At 34.3% G+C, this 22,115-nt stretch overlaps 1 protein-coding gene across 1 annotated transcript in view; it reads right to left on the bottom strand.

Moving 5' to 3' along the window:
• Positions 1-22,115, bottom strand: part of FOXJ3 (forkhead box J3) — a 111,855-nt gene that overhangs the window by 17,512 nt on the left and 72,228 nt on the right. The window contains 5 exon segments of the mRNA XM_039868839.1: positions 806-839; positions 842-1,227; positions 3,962-4,136; positions 5,205-5,333; positions 15,356-15,457. Coding sequence (XP_039724773.1) covers positions 806-839; positions 842-1,227; positions 3,962-4,136; positions 5,205-5,333; positions 15,356-15,457 — 826 coding nt within the window.

The following is a 22,115-nucleotide window of genomic DNA, read 5'->3' as shown; positions in this document are numbered from 1 at the left end:
TCAATATGACCTTCATTACAACAATACTGTCGTAACAACAGAGGGTATTTTACTTTCATTTTTATAGATGAGAAAGTAACAAGACTAAAAGAAGTAATTACACCTAAGGTCTTAAAAGCCATAATGAGGATTCACATACAGGCCTTTCAGACATAATCTATGCTTTTTCTTCTATACCACACTGAATCATAACAGACTGTAGATAGATTGTACATTCCATTCTTTCAAATACAGCTAATCCTGGAACAATATGAGTTTGAACTGTGTAGGTCCACTCATACACAGATTATTTTCAATCCCCAGCTGGGAATCCATGGATGTAGAGGGCTGGCTATATGCATTATTCTATGCCATTTTAAATAAAGTACTTGAGCATCCATGGATTTTGGTATCTGAGCGGGGCCCTAGAACCAATCCCCACTGTGGATACTAAGGTATAACTGGAGAATCGAAAGTTATATACAGATTTTCAATTGTGTGTGGCTGGGGTTGGTGCCCCTAACCCTTGCATTGTTCAAGGGTCAACGATATTCACAAAAACACTTGTTTTCCAGAAAGACAAAATAAGAGTTAAAACGAAAACCTACAAGGGTTGCTGAGTTTGCCTATAATGCCAAAATAAATTTTAATCAAGAAAATCTCTAGGTCAATCTATGGACTAAATGAATTACAACTACAGGATAATGGCGAGGAAACACAAAAACAGATGGGAAGAGTTGGTAATAAATATATATAAGCCCCAGATAACAAAGGACAGATCTTAATTCACAGTTAGCGAAACACAAGTCAGGAGACAAAAACTTACCAGAATTACAGGATACCTGTTGTGGGGTGGGGTGGGGGTGCCTGGATGTGTTAACGCCTGATGCTGATGGTTCGAATGGTGCTGCATGTGTTGATGTGGAGAAGGGTGCTGGGGATGAGGGGACTGGAGCTGGCTGTGTTGCTGTGGGTGAGGTGCTGGATGCTGGGGACGCTGCGGATGCTGTGGTAAACCATGCGGTCGATGGGGCGGATGTGGAGACGGCTGTGTGTGCATCTGGGGATGGGACAGCGAGACTTGTGCAACCGAATTACTGCCCGTGGTGTTGAGGCCACTACCATGACTGTTGGACAGGTTGCTTTGGTTGCTGTGTGGGTGAGAGCTCACTGTACTGCTAGGAGAGTGCTGATAGGAACACGAAGTGTGGGACTGCTGGGAAGATTCGGAAGGGATGTTCATCAAACCTAAAAAGTCAGAGAAAGCATGATCATTTATGGTTAGATATCGGTTATATTTTATGACAAACATCTGCAAAATAATTTAAAGAGCAAAGGTGTATGCTGTCAAAAAGCAACTTTGATTCAGTAACAAGAGTTGATGGACATCCACCCTACACTGGGCTCTGGAACTGAGTAAGAAATATCTTTCCCTGCCTTTGAGTAGCTTATGGTCAAGTGAAAGAGAGACACTTAAAGAGATTATGTCTAACAGTAAAAGTAGTCAGGCAAAAGTATACACAGGGGTTACAGGAACTTTGCTTCTTGCCTGTTGAGGTAGGAAGGGGCTAGAGATACAGAGAAGACCTCTTTGAAGAGGCATTATATGAGCTGAGTATTGAAAGATGAGTAAATGTTAGGGGAAAAGTAGGAAAGGTGCTGAGTCACATTCAAGATGGTCTCTGTAGGATTGACGACCAAAGCTTTGACAAAAGAGGAAAGGATTAATAAAGTTCAGTCATTTCTTATCTCTTTCTTTGACTACTCAAAAAACTTTAAGTCTAAGGCAGCTAGGATCCTTAAAACTAAGCAAAACAAACAGCAATCTCCACTGTTCTTTTTCATTACTCTTATAGAACATTCTCAAGACACAGAGTTTAGGGGTTAAGACTGCAAACTTGACAACATCAAAAGTAGAGATTAAAGTCTCTGCACTGCTGTTTACACACCTGGAAACTCTCCAAGCCACAACTACCTCAACTATAAATAGGTATGATAACAGTATCCACTTCGCAGAGTTGTGAGGATTGAATGCCATGATGCAAGCACAGGCTGCAGGATGAGCTCAGTAAATGTTAGCTACTATAATGAAGATGATTAGGCCAGAAGTGCCTAAAGCTAAAAATAATGTATGTTTGGTCTGCACATAGACATTTACTTTAATAAATATATTGCAACATTTGATTCTATAACTAGGTTGTTTTCATATCAAAAGGATGGCTAAAGCATACACCAAAAAAAAAAAATGTCGTTAAATAAGAAATAAAATTCTGCAGCATAATGTCAGTCAATAAAATAATCAAACTTTTAAAAGAAAAATAAAATTATTCTCATAGTTGTCATTAATGGTAAAATTGCATTAGAGTACATTGTAAGAAAATTTTAAAACTTAGTAAGTTGAGGTTTTATAAGTACAAGAGCTAATAAAAGTTCTTGCTTTGGCCCTGGAAAACTGTCATTACAGGGAATCTACAGCTGTAACAGTAAGATGAAAGAAAGCAGTTTTTTTATCTATTTCCAATAAAGTCCTATCATTTTAAGATGAAATCCAGATATAATCTATACCAACATTTTCAATCCCAAATTATTTTTAAATAAAATAAAACAAAATATCTTTCAGAAGTCCTATATGTAAAACTGGTAAATATAAGGCTGCTTTTTTTGAAGGCAGGGAAGGAAGCCTACTAGATCTCTTCATCTGCACACTTTTACTCCCTGAGACCATCACAAAATCCAAGGACTCCAAAAGAACAATTTGAAAACCACTGATCTAATCTTCTTCACTGTACAAACGGGGGTGCTGAGTTCTAAAGAGGTGAAGTTAACTCAGTTGATTTCATGGTAGAACCTGGAGTAGAACCCAGAATTTCTATCAATGCTCGCTCTCTCTTTTTTTTTTAGTTTGATGAAATAGCATTATGGGTTTCAGAAATCATCACCAAGGTTATTTCAAAGCCAGTATTTTTCTATTATGATAACCAAGGTTGGATCTGCTTAGCAAAGTCTTATATTAGTTTTTTTTTTTTGTACCTTTATAGATAGAAAATTTAAGATAAAATTTGAGAAAACACATGAATCTTACTTTATCCTAAAAAATCAACTTCCTATACAAGTTACTGATATCCATTGATATATATGTGTAAAACACTTGTATATAACATTAATTTTCATAATATCTGACACTGACAAGTATTAAAATGAAAACTCTCTAGGATTTTTGTCTAAAATATTTTGTTTACTGCTGTAAACAGGTAACTCTGAGTTGGGGAATAAACAGTTAATCTGTCAAACAAAGAAACTAGGAAATGCTTCAACAGTAGAGTTTCTAATAATACTGACTAGTGCTCTATGGGGGAAAGACAATGTGACATCTTAATTCTATCACATGCCTCTGACTAAAGTTAAACCAGCAGCTAAATGGCACAGTAACACATAAGAGCAATTACCTAGCATTTGGTGGAGATATAATACTGCATCTCAACCAAAATCATTTTTAGTGTTAAAGTCTGATTTAAGTATGTTGTATAAAACAATGACCCAGAGCATATTACTAACCAATGTGTTCACTTACAAGTACCATACATGAAATTACAAATTTGGTGTTACCATATTCCAACAGTTATCTCTTTCCTAATACCAGTAAGAACAGAACATTTACTATAAAATGCTTCACATGCCATCCATCACTAATTAACCGTGGCAGTCTTTCCCACATAGCACAGATGCAGTGTCAGAATTCTCTGATGTAGTGGTTCAGGACACCACTGGTAATCATATGAAGCAGGCATACAAGATGGTATTTGTCTTCCATTCTTGTGCTATGAAATATACACAGTGCATAGCAAAGGCACAAAGAGCATTCAATCATGATGATAATGTTCTAAGATTAAGGAAATATAACAGCTGCTATGTTAAAATCATTCTTAAAAGAAAATTTTCCAATAAAAATTTACTTTACAAAAAATATTTCTAAAAACCTCACCTTGTTGACTAAGTGACTGCTCAAAAACTGACTTATAAAGGCTCCGAAATGAGGCACTGAGATCTTCAAAATTATATTCTGAGAAAAGCAGTTGTTTGTCTCGTTCTGGAAGGTTGTACTGTGGCTGCTGTTGAGAAGTTAATGACTGAGAGACTGGTTCTGGATGATTTGTCACCTAATATTAAAAGAAAATAGTATTAATTTAATAGCTCTACAACAGAATTGGCTTGTTACATAAAATATACAAAATATATAACTGAAAATATTAAAAGTTTCTAGAATGCAAAGAAAATAACTTCTTTCTTTGGTTTCCCAACCTGTTTTAAGTTAGATATACATAAAGTAAGACCATAAAATTAACTTGGAATTTGAAGAACCACAGAAATCTAATCCAACCTCCAAAATTCACCGAAGAGAGGAAAGAGTTCCAAGAAGTTAAATGAACTTCCCAAGATCATAAAATAAGTGATCAGCTAGGCCTGAAACTCTTCGAGTTTCTGTAGAATCTTCATTTGATTTCTACAGAAGCAATTTCATCTTAAACATCACTGTACTATGAAACTACTAATAGTCCTCATTCATTTATTCAATTAATCTTTAAATATTTAAACTCAAACACAGTTTGTCTGACACTGCCCAAAGCAGTAAGAAACTTCAATACACTTAACTCATCATTTGTAGAGGAATTTTTTTTCCTAATGAAACTGAGGGAAAATGAGAAATGTAAGCTAAAAGACAAAGGAGATTCTGAGAAAAACAAAATAGGCCAGGGGTTTGAGCAATGTGGGGTGGGGAGGGGAGTAGGGGGAGGCATCATAAACACCTACAAAATAAGAATTATCTTTGAAAAAAACGCATCTAGAAATAAAATTAATAAAAAAATTATTAGCTGTATCTCTTAAAGGTTATATCAAATGGTGGTAAACTACCATTTGTTTCATGTTTTTGAAAAATTAAGATATGAACACTCACTGTGAATTTATGTAGCCATTCAAAATAATGCTTACATGGAAAAATATAAATTATGTGTAGAAGAATGGCTCTGCCACTGGCACTCTGGCAAACCTTACACATCTCCATACAGGCCATGTAGGCAAGACTCAACAGCAGGATGACCTAAGCCTTTGTGGAACACCCCGTGATTATTTTGGAACACTTTTTTATTTGCATTTTAATTACGTTTGGTTTAGTTTTAAGCACTAAATGAGTACACAACAAAGAAGTTCACTTCACCAAGACTTACCGGTGTATAACTGTGCACACTTCCAACACTGTTCAAATTAACAGATGCCAAACTCTGGTCTGAGAGACTGTTGTTAAGGCTACTGCGTGGGCTATCGCTACCATCCTGATCAGTGTTGTATAATGTTACCTAGAATGAAAAGAAAAGTAACATTTGAACAATTATTATAAAAGTACTATAAAGAGTACTTTTAAAGCAACTCTATAAAAATACAACTAAGCTGGGATATAGAAGAAAGACAAAATGTTAGTGTAGGGGTCCTTCTTTTGGTTCCATGCCCTTCATTAACTCCATGTTCACCATGAAATAATTTACTCTCAAACAAAAGGATATACCTATTCAGAGGTACATAAATTCAATTTATTATCAGGTATAATTACTTCATCAACATTCAGTGAGAAGGGATTATGGTAGATTTTTACTATTAAATATTTCTACAATAAATTTATTTTTATTCAAGTTTTAAGCAAAAAAAATGCTTTTCTCGTCTATCAAAATCTTAAGCATTAAAAAAACACAAAAAAACAGAAAATATTTTTAAAATTTCTAAAATCATAGGTATCAGTCTATAATACTGAAAACTGGAAACTCAACTACCCAACACATTTGCAAAATCACAAATATATGATCTAATTTTAAAAAATAATAATACGCTAACACATACATGAGATATGAAGAACTATATATCACACTGTTAACAATGGTTAAAAAGCAGTGGTTAACTAACTGGGTATTCCTAATGACCTTCATTGCTGATAATATATATTTTACAATGCTTGAATTTGTTTATAATAAGCATTATAACTTTCAATTAGAAACAACAAACATATTCTTAAAACTGTCCTAACTATCCTTCAAGGTTCTATTCAGATGTTACTACCAACTTTCCTGTCGATGCTCCAACTTTCCTGTCGATGCTCCAACTTCCATGGGAACAATAAATACACAGCTTTAAGTCTAATTTTTATCAAATTTTAATACACTAGACTACCAATAAGTAATCATAAACAGCACAGTGCTTTCTGCTCAGTATACAATTAATATATTATTGCTGAATTTAATAACCAACTGAGCCATCACCATCCTCTTGTCTGTGCTGAAAATGGAGTCATGCTCAATGCTCATAAACATTACTGAGAGGCTGAAAATGTGGAAAACTAGGCATAAACGCCTCCGTACTTAAGGCTAAACCAAACCATCCACATTCACATCAGCTAGGAACAATCACATGTCTAGGAACTAATAAAGGAAAAGAGTACAGCAATTTCTGCCTTATTCAGTTTCAGTTTACCCATAGTCAACTGCTGTCTGAAAATATTAAATGGAAAATTCTGGAAATAAACAATTCTTAAGTTTTAAATTGTGCACCACTCTGAGTAGCGTGGTGATGAAATCTCATGCCATCCTGTTCTGTAACATTCAGGATGTGAATCATCCTTTTGTCCAATGTATCTACACTGTACAGTCCAATATAATGCTTTGAGAGATCACATTCACGTAACTTTTACCCCAGCATATTGTTATAACTGTTCTATAACTGTCAATCTCTTACTGTGCCTAATTTATAAATTAAACGAATCATAGTATGTATGTATAGGAAAAACATAATATACATATAGGGTTCAGTACTGCCCATGGTTTCAGGCTTCCACTGGGGGTCTTGGAACTTATCCCCCACAGATAAGGGGGAACCACTATATAAGAAAAAATGAGAAAGAATAAAGAAAACTGGCAAAGATTTTTCTGGTACATACTTCCAGTGTAAACTTCATTTAAAAAAAGAAATCAACCTTATGGCCTCATAGGAACAATCAAAAAGCTATAAAACAGTACAATATCAATAAATCACAAGCATCCTATGGTCATTTTCTAGGCTGCTCATTCTCCTCTGTCCATGCTCTGTTGCCTATCACTCAGGTCAGAAATACTTTCCATCACCTTGGATAGATCTTCACGGCTTATTTTATTTGGAAGGAGGATAAACATTTTTACTAAACATATAGAGAGTTAAGTATACAAATAAATTACTAGTTTACCTATTACAAAATGAGCATACTCATGTCACCACCTACATCGAAGTATAGAACAGTTCTCAAACTTTGATCTTAAGAATCCTCTTACAGTTTTAAAAATTGAGGGATCAAGGAGCTTTTGTTTAAGTTAATGTCAATAACTGAAATATTAGAAATTAAAACAAAAAATTTTTTAAATATTAATCAATTTTAAAATAATTGTAAATCCAACTATATTTTAACATAAAAAATATTTTCTCCCAATAAGTAAAATTAGAAGAGTACCACTGTTTTACATTTTTAAAAATTTTATCATTAGTTTCAAGTATACAGTATATTGGTTAGACAGTTATATAAAATGATTCCCCTAATTGTTTAATTTTTTTTTTTTAATCTCAATGCTTAGCTTAATAGGAAACAACTAGATTCTTATATCTGCTTCTGCATTCTATCTGTTGGTGGAAGTATAGAAAGAAAAGCCAGCATATAGCGCGCGCGCGCGCGCTCTCTTTCTCTCTCTCTCTCTCACACACACACACACACACACTATACATATATAATATATATTATATGTATATTACATATATGGAAAAAAGAACAATTTTAGTAGACTTTTCAGATAACTGTCAATGGTCTTTTTTGATACTACATCAAAACATGACAAGTGATAATTTTTTAAAGACTGGTTACAATATGGAATCTAAAACCCTATCAACAAATTTTTCATACTGTTACATTAATATTCTTTGTTCTACCTTGTACTTTGAATGAATCATTTATCCATGCATGATTTTGCAACATTATGCACAGGTTATCTGGAAAACATGAGTTCTCTAGGTTATCAGATCTTCCAAATATTGACACATTTCATTATAAAACATAAAAATATCACACTTGTACACATTACCAATAATCTCATTAGAAAAGACTGAGAAGCTATCAGAGCCACTATGGCGACTACAGGTTTTCCAAACTTCTAGTCTGAATTATCATTGGCAAGAAATATTATCAATTGTTCTCTCTGAAGTGACAGACTTTGTTCCTTTTCAAGAAAACTACTGCCAAATACCCAATCTAAATAATCAGTGTAAGCTATTCTTTCAAGTAAAAACAGTGATTCATGAACAAAGCAGCTACTTCAACATCCAACTCAATCACACAAATGCTCTTCCTTGAAGCAACCACTGTACTTCAATTAAGTGCCTTATGCATACTTCCCACTTCATCACACAGAACATTAAAAATACGTGTACTCAAAGGTCACAACTTAAAATATTCTTCCTGCCTCACCAAAGATACTAATGTTGTTTTGTTTTAATCTGAAGTGTGTGTGGCAATGAAGAATACCTATTACAGTTAGATGGCATGGCCCTGATTTGTGCTAACATTTACATATTGCTTTTGCTACATCAGTGAAAATACAAAAATAAAGAAAAAGGCAAATAATATTTTAATATTATCATAAAAATAGTTTTGACCTCATAGACTCTCTTAAAGGATCTTGGTTACCTAGGTGTCCACAGACCACAGAACGGCTGATAGAGACCATTACCAGTACTCCAGATAGCCCACTCATGTACTCTCAATATCATCATTCACCAGCCAGTCATTATTTATCTCCATTCTCCTGTCACTGATAACCAGTATATGGGCTTCTACCAACACTGAATGGTTTTCTTAATTATTATTTTTTTTTAACTAAGTATAAACGAAATCATATATCCTTTTCTGTCCTCAGGCAGTAAATTTAGCTAAAGGATTAAGTTTTGTTTTCTATTGCATTACTATCTATTCTCAATCTTTATTATTTCCTTCATTCCATTTATTAAAGTTCATTTTATTCTTTTTCATCCAATTGAGAACTTTGTTTTATCATTTATATTTATGTCTCAGATCCATATGAAATTGACTTTTATGAATGGAAAACCTGATTTTTCCATTAATCCAGCACCATTTGTTGAAAGACATCACTGAATTGTTTAATAAGTCTATTTATTCATGTGCCAATACCACACTTTCAATTATTATAGGTTTACTCTTGATATCTGGAAGTACAAATTATCTTTTCTTTTTCTCCAATATTTTCTTTACTGCTTGCCATTGGGATTCCCATTTATATTTTAAAATTAGCTTGTCATTTCCTATTCTCTTACTTCCTCCCAAAAAAAGATCATGGAATCATATTAAATTGTAGAGCAATTAGAAAAAAATCAACTTCTTTACAATAATATCCATTTATTTATATCTCCTTTATTTTATCTCAGTAAATTTTTTAGAGTTTCCTGTGTAGAGTTCATCTTTCATTTATTGCTAGGTATTTGGTGTTTTTGAATGTTAGCATGTTACCTTTTTAATTGTATTTTCTGACTGTTTATGGCTAGTATAGAGAAATACCATTGATTTCTAAAATCAAACACTGATCTTACTTATATCAAGACTTTGCTAAACTCACTTATTAATTCTAAGAGTTTATCTGTAGATTCTTTTGAACTTTCCCTATAATCATGTCAACTGTGAATAATAGGTTAATTTCTGCCCCCCCCAAACTTTATGCTTTTTCTCTTTCGTAACACTTTCATTTCTCTTCTTACCTGAACACTATTATTGTCACATATTCTACTTCTACATGTTATAAAAATACAATATATTTGTTATTTTTGCTTTTAACAGTTCATTATCTTTTAAAGAGATTTAAATTTTTTTAAAAGTTTTATATTTGCCTATGTAGTTATTCCTTTGTGTAGATCCAGATTTCCATCAGAAACTTCAACTACAAATATATTAGGTTGCTTGAAGTTGTCTTCACAGCTCACTAAGGCTCTATTTACTTTTACAGTCTTTGCTCCATGTTTTTAATTTTGGATCATTTTTATTGCTATATCTTTCCTTCTACAATGTTTAATCTGTTGTTAATTCCATCAAGTTTATTAATTTATTTTTTTTCAATTTATGTAATTTTTATCTCTAAGAAGTTTGAGTTTGTTTTTCTACTATATTCCATGTAACTACACACATGTTCAACCTGTCCTTTAGTTTCTCCGTAGAATACAATTACAATAACTTTTTATTCCCAGCCTTGAGATGCAATTAACATATAACATTGTATAAATTTAATTTCATTTGATGGACTTATATATTGCAAAATGATCACCACTGTAGCATCAGTCAATACCTTCAACACCTCACATAAGTACCATTTCTTTCTTGTGGTGAGAGAGAACATTTAAGATCTACTCCCCTTATCAACTTCTAGGTATATAATATAGCGTTACAAACTATAATCACATTAGATCCCCCAAACTTAATCACCTTGTAAGTGAAAATTTGTACCCTTTGAGCTGACACATCTCCTTTTCCTCCACCCACTAGCCCCTAAAAATCACCAATCTACTCTCTGTTTGTATGAGTGTGGCCTTTTAAGATTCCACATAGAAGTGATACCATACAGCATATGTCTTTCTCTAACTTATTTCACTTAGCATAAAGCCCTCAAGGTTCATTCATGAAGTCATAAATGGCAGGATTTACTTCTTTCTCATGGCTAAATAATATTTCATTGTACACACACACACACACACACACACCCTTCTTTATCTATTCATCCATTCATAGACACAGGTTTCCCTTTCTTGGCTTATGAAAGCATTTTTCTCCTCATTGTGGGTTGTTTTTTACTACTCATTTGCTGCCTGGTAATTTTTTTAAAAGATGATTTTCATAATATTTATTAAACAGGAACATATTATAGAGAAATTTATCCTCAATAATCAGAAAATACACATTTTTTTCAAGTTCAAATGGAAACATTCACAAACCACGCATTAGGCCACAGAGCCAGCATCAGTATACTCTAAAAAGTTAACATCATGCAAATCATGTACTCTGACTATAATGCAATACAGGGAGAAAGATATAATAAAGGCAACTCTATTAAGTTCATATACGTATGCTAAATATATAATTAAGAAACTTCTAAGTTAAAGAGAAAATCATGAAAGAAGTCAGAAAACAAAATTAAATTACAGTGAAAACACAACCTGGCAAAATTTATAAGATATAGTTAAAACAGTATTTAGAGAAAAATATTACATCATTAAAACAATAAACATTGAAAATATATATTCAAGATGTTGATTATTTTAGATTAAACACAAAGAAACAAGACAAAAAAAATTTAAAGATGAAAGCAAGAATCTATGATACATGGTAAAGAGAGAGACTTAACAAAAACTAGAAGCTGATTCTTGGAAAGATTAATATTATAAGCAGAATTGTGGCAAGACGGACCATAAGAAAAACAGAGAAGATGAAAAAAACGAAATGGGAGAAATGCAAAATTTAAACAAGATGCCACTTTATGACAATTAGAATGGCAAAAATTAGAGAGGTAACTAAGGTAGTGGTAAGGATGTGGAGAAAACAGGTGCTCAGTACTGATGGTCGGGTGTAAAATTACATGGCCATTCTGAAAAGCCATCTGATAGCATTTAATGAATAAGAGAATAAGTAAATGTGGTGGATCAATATAGAACTCCTGCTGTATGGAGAGCAATACAGACAGATCTTTAAAACATAGTACTGAGTGAAGAGTAAACAACAGCATGCAATGTTATAGAGGCAGCAAATCCCACATAGCTGCTTGGCAATTTTTTACTAGATGCCAGATCATTGTGAATTTTACATTGTTAAGTGCCGGATATTTCTGTATTCCTATAAATGTTCTAGAGCTTCATTCTGAGACACAGTTAAATTACTTGAAAACAGGAATGAAAGACTGATACATGCTATTAACATGAACCATGAAAACGTGTTTTATGAAAGAAATTACACATAAAAGTTCACATATTATATGATCCTATTTACATGAAATGTCCAGAATAGGCAAATCCATAGAGTTAGAAAGTAAAGTAATGATTATCAGGAGATGGATGGAATAGGGAATGGGTATGAGGTTTTCTTTCTGGGGTAATGAAAATGTTCTGGAATTAGGTAGTGGTGAATGGTTACACAACCTTGTGAATACACCAAAAACCACTGAATTATAAACTTTAAAAGGGTGAATTTTATAGTCTCTGAATTACATGTGAAAAAATTAAATTTTCAAAATAAACTGATTACTTGAAAAGTTTAATTTGGAGGATTTTCCTTTAAAAGTGTGTAGGTAGGATAAGAGCAGCATTTTAGTCTAGGGCTAATTTTGTTCCACTACTGAGGCAAAAGCCTGACTACTTTACTTAATGGCCTGTGAATTATGAAATATTTCATTCTGGTGGGAACAGTAACCACGCCTGATCCACTATGAGTCCAAACTAATTTTTTCAGGTGATTCTTTCTCTAGACGCTAGTAGCTTCCTTACTCATGCCCTGAAAAGTATCCAGTTGCAAGGGGCATCATCCTCTGTATTATCTCTGGAATTCTCTCTCTGTGCAGTTCCCTTTGAAGCTGCCTGTTTTTTCTTCTGACTTTAAGATTTTTTTTTATTTTTAGTTTTTAGCAGTTATGGTTTTCTGACTTTCACAAATCTTTCTTGGGGTTCTCAGAACTTTCTTGAATCTCTATTGTTATCTTTCATCTGTCTTAAAATTAAAATTCTGCTTCTTCTCTATTCCTTTTCCTTTCCTCTGGAACACTAATAATAAGTTTGTTGGACCTTTCCCCCATATCCTGTTTTTCTCTTAAGCTTTTCTGAATGTTCCATCTTTTTTATTCTTTCTTTGTGTTTCAATCTGTATATTTTCTATTGACCTATCTTCTTGTTCACTAATTCTCTCCTCTGATATATCTATTCTGTTGTTAAACTCATCTACTAAATTCTTAATTTCAGTAATACTTTTCAGTTCTACAGTTTCCTCTTGATTCTTCCATACAGGTTACAATTCTCTGAAAAATTTTCTATAATTCATCTATTTTCTTGAACAACAGGTTAGCTATCTTAAAATCATTGTCTGGCTCACTTATGAATGTTTATACTGTCTTTTTTCCCCCTCTCTTTGTATTTAATTATCTGGTCCTGTTTCCTGGAATGTCTGAAAAATTTTGACTGAAGGAGAGACCTTACTTATGAAAATTTGCAAAAGCTTGGGGGTGATATTATCTTCCTCCAGGAAGAATTTCATTTTCTTTTGGCAAGTAAGAAAATACTAGTATACCATCCTAAGAATAATTTGAGACTGGCCTAGTTTGGTTTGTTCTTACTTACAAAACAAAGACTCTCTGAGGTAACAACCTGAAATCCTGGGGGTTTACCATGGCTCCCTCCTCCATAAAGATCCACAAACTCTGTCCTCCACTTCTTTGTAAGATTGCTGAATTCTGGCAAGTGAAAATCTACTTGATTTGTCTGTGTCTGAGCCCAAGCACACACAGGTTCAGAGTTAGCAAATGCCTTAAGTAGATACTGCTTGCTAAAAGTTGAGTTCACTTCTGAGATTTCTCAGGACCTTAGTCCTCAAGACCTGACTGTCTAGTAGCCTCAAACTCGTTTCTGTCTCCCTAGCTCAATGACTGCTGTAGGCTGCTACTTTCTATTCAGCCTCCATGCCATGCACTAAGAACTGGGAAATGTACCATGGGAAAAACTGCAAAGCTTATTCAATGTGTTTCCCTTTTTTCTGTGATCTTGGCCCCTGAAGTCCTTATGGTCCTGTTCTCCAATGCCTCCCTCTAGTTTTTATTGGTAGTGGGAGTGGTACTTTATATAGAAAGGGAGATGGGTTCATTTGAGTCTAGCTATTCCATCATATATAGAAGGAGAGGTCCAAAATTTCCAGCTCCTTTGACACCTACATTATTTAGTCATTAGGCCTAGCATTACTATTTCCTGTTTCCTGTTTCCTAATGTCTATGTTTAGGCCTCAGTATCTCCTATTTCGGCTACTGCAAAAAGTAGTATTGGATATTTGATTCCAAGCCACCTGCTTCACCCAAAATTCTCAAGTCTAGCTGGGTATCATTAGGGATGATTTCCAAAAGTACAGATTTCTGGGCCCTATCCACAAGGATAAAGTAACTTATTTGGTAGGCCTATAATGGAATCTAGGAATTACCATCACCCCCATCACATACACACCCAAAGTGATTCTGATAAAATCATTCCATGGATTGATATCTGGTTACAATCATTACTCTACACCTCAGCTGCAAGTTTCCTTTCTAAATTGGATATCTGATTAGTCACTCTATTTCCATCTTCTACTTACTCATTATATTTCCACAAATAAAAATTCCTATGTATACTATATTAGTGTAATTGTGCATGTAGATGTGTTTGTGTTTATGTGTCATAAGAAAGTAAAAGAGTGAGAGACAGAGATAAAGAGCAAGTCACAGGAAGAAAGAGAGAAAGAGGGGGTAAAATCAAGACTGAAATAGTTTGAGCATGAATGTGAGAAATGTACGACTTCAAGTTGCTTATGGTCTAGCAAAGAAGGAAACAGATGCATAGGACTGAGTTACCTCATGAACCTCCTAAGAGTCATTTTAGGGTTTTGAGATATGAGATTAAGAAATTACCTTGTAAAGAAGAGATATTTGTATCCCACTAGGTATCTGAAGAGTTGGCACAAAGTTTTGACCCTTGCTTCAAAAAAGAAGAGAAGAGAGAAGAGAAAAAGGTGTTTGGGCGGGGGGTGGGGAGGGGCGTGGTTTGAAGAAAAAAATGCAGCAAACTACCAAATACTATTTCTGGGTTTGTACCTTGACTTGTATATCATAAAACAGGTTGACCACCATTTCGATGAACTCTGAGTTTGTCCAAATTATTTATTCTGATTCTGTTGATTCCCTGGAAATTTGACAATCTTTTTTTCGATCGCATATTTAAAGGGGTAGTCAATGATTGTGAAACAAACTGATTCAATAAAATGCTGACTCAAAAATCTTATAGATGGGAAATGGAAAGTGTCAAGAATTTAAAATGGAACTTCCCAATAAGCATTTACCAGTTTCTCCAGAGAAATATTTTCTTCTAACTTGTGTATACCTCAGAACATTGTGGATTCAGCTTTCAAGCTGCCATGTATGGATTAGACAAATTTATATCATCTTTAAACTCGACCATACAGAACTCTATTGTTATGAAGGCAAATTAAATGTATTATTCAATGACATTTCAAAAGTGTTTAAAAAAATGTAATTACTTTGTTAGTCACAGTGTTGATTGCCAGAGTTGGAGAGGCACTTCCCGAAATAATACACTCCATTCCCAAAGAATCTGAATCTATGCTATAAGGAGTTGAGGCCTAAAATACAAGAACAAAATAAATAATTATTAGCTCATATATCCAGCAACTTTAACACGATTTGAAGGTATTTCATCAAATTCTCCAAAATCCAGTTTTGTGCTTTGTTTGAAAATAAATCACTGGGGAACACTGGAAAGACATGATTAGAAGGAACATAGATATCTGAATGACAGAGCTAGTTATCTGTCTGATTCATTATTAGTCTGACTTCTATCTGAGAGAGAAATAAATCTCTCTGGTTCAGGCCTCTCAGTTTTTTTCCTTTATCTGTTAGTGCAACTGAACAATAATCTAAATAATACAACTTTACATGCATTGTTTAAAAAGCTAACACAAATGTCAAAATCAACATAGAAGGTTTTCTACATTTAGAATTTTGAATATAGATTGTAACAACTTCTCTCTGTCAAAATAGAGTTTTTACTGCTTTGGTGAGCCCTCAAGATCGTTTTAACTTCAATGCTGAAAGTTAAAGAAGGACAGATATAAACAATTTGGAGCTATGATGCTCCATTTATGTTCTCTCTGGGAAAAAAATATTTGTTCCACACATGATCCCAACCGAACGTGCATTAAAAAAAAAAAAAAAAAAAAAAAAATCATATTGGATGAGAAAGAGAGCTGAGACATTTCTAACATTAATCTATCACTTAATTCCTGAGTATAAATTTCTTTTATCAGGTAATCTATGAGGGTAAGGAACAGGCATCTTGATTGAAATAAAAAAAGGAAAAGACAAGGATCATCCCTAGAAGGCAGAAATTAGTAATTAGGTGCTCGGTACACATTGAGAGAGAGGTAAAAACAGAAAAAGTTTAAATATAAATGGAAGAACTTCAACTCTGTTTATGCCTCAATTTTGGTCCAGCCAACCTAGCTATACCTAAATTAACAGAAGATTACTTTTAGAAAGTTGCAAAGCTCATGTTCTTGCTACCTTAGCTCAGTCACTGCAGTCCAGACTACTGTTTCACTATTTAGTTCTAATTCCCACTGGTAGGAACAGGCAAGCCTGTGTTGTGTGGTTTCATGCAAATTACCCGACTTTACATATTTATTGAGACTTGCTGTGTAGCTCAGCATGTGCCATATCTTGATGAATGTCTGTGTGCACTTGAAAAGAAAAAGTATTCTATAGTTGTTTGGTATAGTGTTCTCTAATATCAATTAGATCAAGGCATTTGATAATGTATGCCAATGTTCTTTACTGATTTTTAATTGTCAGCTCTTGCTTCCTGTATTTTGAAACAGTTGCATTCATATTTATAATTATGTTTTTATCAATTATTCTTTTATCAAATGTTTTTAAAATCTCTGACATATTGTCTTAAAGTCTGTTTTACCTGATATTAATATAGCCACTCCACCCTTATGGTGTTTGTATGATATATATTTTCCATGTATTACTTTCAACTCATATGTGTCTATGTATTTGAAATTCTGACTCTTGTAGGCTGCATTTAGCTGAGTCTTGCTTTTTCAGCATTTCTGACAATCACTGCCTTTCTTTGGAGTGCTTAGTTCATTAACATTAATGTAATTGTTCATACTGTTACATTTAGATTTAAATTTTGTTTTCTGTTTCACCTCTACGTTTTTAGTTCCTTTCTTCCTCCCTTCCTGTCTTCTTTTAGATTATCTGGGTACATTTTAGTATTCTATTTTAGTTTATTGGCTTCTTAGATAGCTTCTTAGATATACTTCAAACTAAGCTTATGAGAGAATGTCCTCAATTTGAAAAAGCCCTAACAGCTAATGTCATACTTAACAGATGAAAGACTGAACACTTTATCCCTAAGAATGGAAAAAGGCAAGGAAAAAGGCAAGTAAGCCATGCCTACTTTCATCACTTCTATTCAACACTGTACTGGAGATTCTAGTCACTTTAAAAAATAGGTGGGGAGGGACAGGGGAAGAAGAGGGCAAGGGACAGGAAAATTGTCTATTTGCAGATGTCATTGTTTACACAGAAAACTTCAAGGCATTTTCAAAACAAACTACTAGAACTAATGAGATTATAGAATATAGGGCTATACAAAAATTAATTACATTTTTATAGACCAGCAGCAAGCAACTGGAAAATGAAGTTGGGAGGGAGGGAGGGAGGGAGGGAGGAGGAGGGAGGGAGAGAGAGAGAGAGAGAGAGAGAGAGAGGGAGAGAGAGAGAGAGAGAGAGAGAGTGTGTGTGTGTGTGCGCGCGCGCGTGCATAACATCCAAAAACAAAATATTCAGGATTAAATCTAACTGGAAACATTCAAGTCTTCTACACTAAAAACTGAAAGACATTCTTGATTGAAATTAAAGATGTAATGAATGGAGAGATAGTACAAGGCCATACAATCTTTCCACCTGCTCCCATCACTTACTTCTCTAATGCCAAGTCCTACCACTCTTTCCTCCCTACACTAGTCCATCCATCATGGCCTCTTATTGTTTCTCATGCCAAGTATGTTTCTACCTCAGAGCCTTTGCACTTGTGGGAGATTCTTTCCCAGGCCAATACAGCTGTCAATCCACTTAATAAAGAAACTATGGTCATATAATAAAACTATGGCCAGAAAAATTAAACACTAACTTATAATGTCTAACTTTAAAACTAAGCCTAATTTCCAGGCTATTATTTCCCCTAAATCTTGTACTTCAAATAAAAGTGACATCTCATGACTTCATAATATGACTTGGTTTTGCTCATAATTTTACTATGTTCTTAAACACAGAAACTTCAGATCATAAAATGCTGGTAAACTATAATACATTATAAAGGGGTTTTAATTTTTTTATTTTTTAGAATTTCTATTTACTACCACCAGCTTCACCCCATCTTGATCACTAGCTTTAAAATGTTCAGAAATTTTATATTTCTAACAGGAATATTATTTCCTACTTACAATTCTTTCAAAGAACCTTACCTGTGCTACGCATACAACAGAAACACAGTAAATTTGTCACCTCCCTATCCTTAAAAAATAGCCTTTTCATCCTCTTACATACAGCCTTTTCAACTTCTATATTTTAAAACTTAAATGAGGCACTTAGGCTAACACTAAGCAGTGACTAGGAAGAGTCTTTGAATAACAAGAAACAATATATTCCAAAGGGTATTTTTTTTTAAAGAATTTCCTGGGTGGGAGGAAGGGGGATCCAATTTAAGAAATAAGTCAAAGGCTATGAAAATTCAAGAAGCTGTGAAAAAAAGGAGGCAGGGATAGGCACAGATCTGAACACACACATATACACTCCACCAACAGAAAAGAAGGCATGTAGCAAACGTTGTCAGAACCTGACCATAATCCCTCTGAATTCACCTCTACACTCTGAAGGCTGTTTATTACACATATCTGCAAATCTCTGCCTGAGGGTTTTTTCTGGTTGGGGAGCATGCTTTGGCTTTGTGCAAGGCAGGCCAAAAGTACAGGAGAGCTAATGTCCCCAGCAGCATTACTCACTCATTCAATGAGAGGGTTAAGAGCTGATGAATAACTAGCCCAGCTCGTTGCCCCACAGTTCTAAACTGCCTCCCAGAGTTCCCCAGTTGGGACTGAGCTCCAAGTGCTCATAGTGGTAACTGACTTGATAACTGCCCCACTTTACTAGGACCACCCCTCAACCTACCTGGGCTCACCTCCTTGTCTACTTCTGGAGGAACTCAAATCATGACAGATATCTTTTCCGTTCTCAAAAAGAATGTCTACTGGGATAGACAGAAAAATCTTCCTTTAGCACAAAAGTTTTCAAACTTTTTGGTCACAGGACCCCTTTATACTATTAAAAGTAGTTGAGGATCCCAAAGAACTTTTGTTTATGTGAGCTATACGTATTGATATTTACCTATTAGAAATTAAAACTGAGTCAAAATTTTATTAATTTAAATTCAATGATACATGCACTGCATGTTAACATAAATATTGTTTTGTGTGAAAAATATAGATTCCAAACAAAAAACTTAGTGAGAAGAATGGCATTATTATAGATTTTTTAAATTGTTTTAATGCTTGGCTTAATAGAAACCACCAGAGTCTCATATCCTTCTGTATTCAATCTATGGCAAAATCACAAGTCCTGTAACTTATGGAAAACGAGTAAAAAATGGCAAGGAACATCTTAGTATTACTAAGTTTTGTGAAAATTTACTAAGTATTACTTATTACATAGTTTTGACCTCGTGGACCCCCTGAAAAGGCTTCACACACTGAGAACCACTGCTTTAGCATGACAGGTTCCTATATGCAAAGAACTGAACATTACATAATAACCAAGACATATGATTTAAGGTTTGTTTTTTTTTAAGAGAGGGCAATCAAAGAATGAAGAAGAAATATGTTTTGTGATTATCAACATAAGAGAGATAAACTGCACTAATCTGGAGCACTCATTCTCTCAAAGCATTTAACAAAGAATTGCCTAGGACCCAGTTCTCTCTTCTATTCTTTAACATCAGTTCCTTGGAATATATAATTGCTTGGCAGTTTCAAAAAACCAAAAAAACAAAAAATACATACATATAGGCAATATCAACCTAATTTTGTTTTTTTCTATCCTAAGCAGCTTCCAGTGGACAGGGCACTTTTCATTAATAAATAAACAATATACCCTTTGGCTGAACTGAACAAAGTCAAATTAAAAAAGCAAAATATAAACGTTCGAAGAGAATATTTATTCATTAATTAATATAAAAACAACCTAATTGGAGAGGATAAGTGAAAAGAAATTATTGTCCTTCTTGGATTCTATGTTCCGGCCATATTAACCTGTCAGTTCCTTGAAATTTGGGGCACTCTTTTTAACCAATGTGTAAGTTCCCCTTACCCTTTCACACTGCCAGTCACTCTCATTATCTGCCTTAATTCTGTTTATTTAACAGGCCTTCACTGAAATACCAGTTCTTCCAGGAAATCTGTCCTGACTCCTAGACTAAATTATACCTCTCTGCTATATGGTCTCAGAGTTCTCAAAACCCTTATATTTAGGGTGATCACATAATTTATTGTCCAAATGCTATTTTGAGAATGAATGAGGAACTATTAATTACACTGAGACAACAAGCAACATTACTGTCACCCTACATTACCAATTTATCTTTTCTGCATAAGAGCTTCATAAGGAGAGAGTATGGCCTGTCTTGTTTACCACTATTTTCTCCAATACTTAGCTCTATGCTTCCAATATAAAAGATTTGAGCTCACACTTCCCCTCCTTCCCCCTTTCTCCACCCCCCCCCACCTGCCTTGAATGGCATGAATAATGCAAATAAATGAGAAAGAGGAAAAACTCATCCAGATAAAATGTACTATATTCTCTCCCAAGTCCTGATACTTATCCATCCCTATAAATCTTAACTTTGATCATAAGCCTCTTATCTCAAGCCTCCCCATCCCACTCCACCCCTCATCAGAATATAAACCATGAGGGCAGAAAATGTATGTTTTGTTTATTGTTGTTTTCCCAGCACCCAAAACAGAGTCTGCTCATGGCAGGCACTCAATACTAAATAAAATGTGTTCAATGAATGCTGTTCTCTCTACCTTGCCTTGTCTGTCTCCACCTCAAAGCCAAGCCACATAATCCATGAAACCTTCCTAGATAGTCCCAATAAAACATAATCTTTCCTTTCTCTGCACACAATATTTTATATCTTTCTTATAATACTTTCTACACATACTTTGCCCTTGTGCTAGAATTGTGTGTCTTATCATGCTTCGTTTTTCTTGGTATATATCCCACAACATCTTAGCACAATGCCTGCAACAGTATCTACAAAACAAAGATTTCTGAAACTAAACTGGCAAAATGACAGTACTATATACAATTGCAGGTATATATTTAGAAACCTAGTACCATGCTAATTTCCCAGAGGAGTTTCTCCTTCCTGCATATATCCCTAGCCCTGGCCCTTACCGTTTCACAAACTAGACCACTGCAACTCCACCTACTTACTCGGCATTGGGGGAATTCAGAACAAACCACCCCAGAATATGCCACTTTGGTATGTGGACAAGTTTAAACTGAAGGTAATAAAGACACAGCAGACTCCGGAAAAGCTTTTTTACCTCTTCCTGAACTACCTAAAAGAAATTAGAAAGGGGACGTATACCAGGAAGAGTATTATTACCAGAGATAACTTTTTATACCTGAGAGATTTACCTGCATAGCAGGACAAACATTTATTTACCAAACATTTGCTCTTCTCACCTTCCTGTGAACTGCCTTCCTCCCTTTTGAAGCCCCAGACTCCTACTCCCTTCCTTAGCCTCAACTGCCTGGCTGCCTTTGAGTATCATATTTTTGTGAGGCTCCCACATGTATGTATCTAATTAAATTTATTTTTTCTTATTAATCTTTTTATTATAAATAGAACAGATTTATTTGACCAAATGTTTATTCAGTTTCCTTCATCTTACCATATTCCTTTTGCCCTGATTTAGTCTGTAAACTTACTATAAGCTGTGAAAAACACTAACACTGGAGATATGTATTTTCTCTAATCTTAGGGGATCACAGTCCAGCAAAGGAGACTAATATAGAAACAAGTAATTACTACAAAGTGTGAGAAATCCTATAAAAGAACTTTGTAAAAATTCTACAAGAATATAAATGAAGAAATTAGGAAAGGCTTCACAATGTAGTTAACATTTGAAATGGGTCTTGAATGGGGGT

This window comes from Pteropus medius, unplaced genomic scaffold (assembly GCF_902729225.1).
Source record: "Pteropus medius unplaced genomic scaffold, Ma_sr-lr_union100, whole genome shotgun sequence".
Lineage (NCBI taxonomy): Eukaryota > Metazoa > Chordata > Mammalia > Chiroptera > Pteropodidae > Pteropus > Pteropus medius.
The sequence above is the reverse complement of the archived record's forward strand: the minus strand, read 5'-3'. Positions and strand labels throughout refer to the sequence as shown.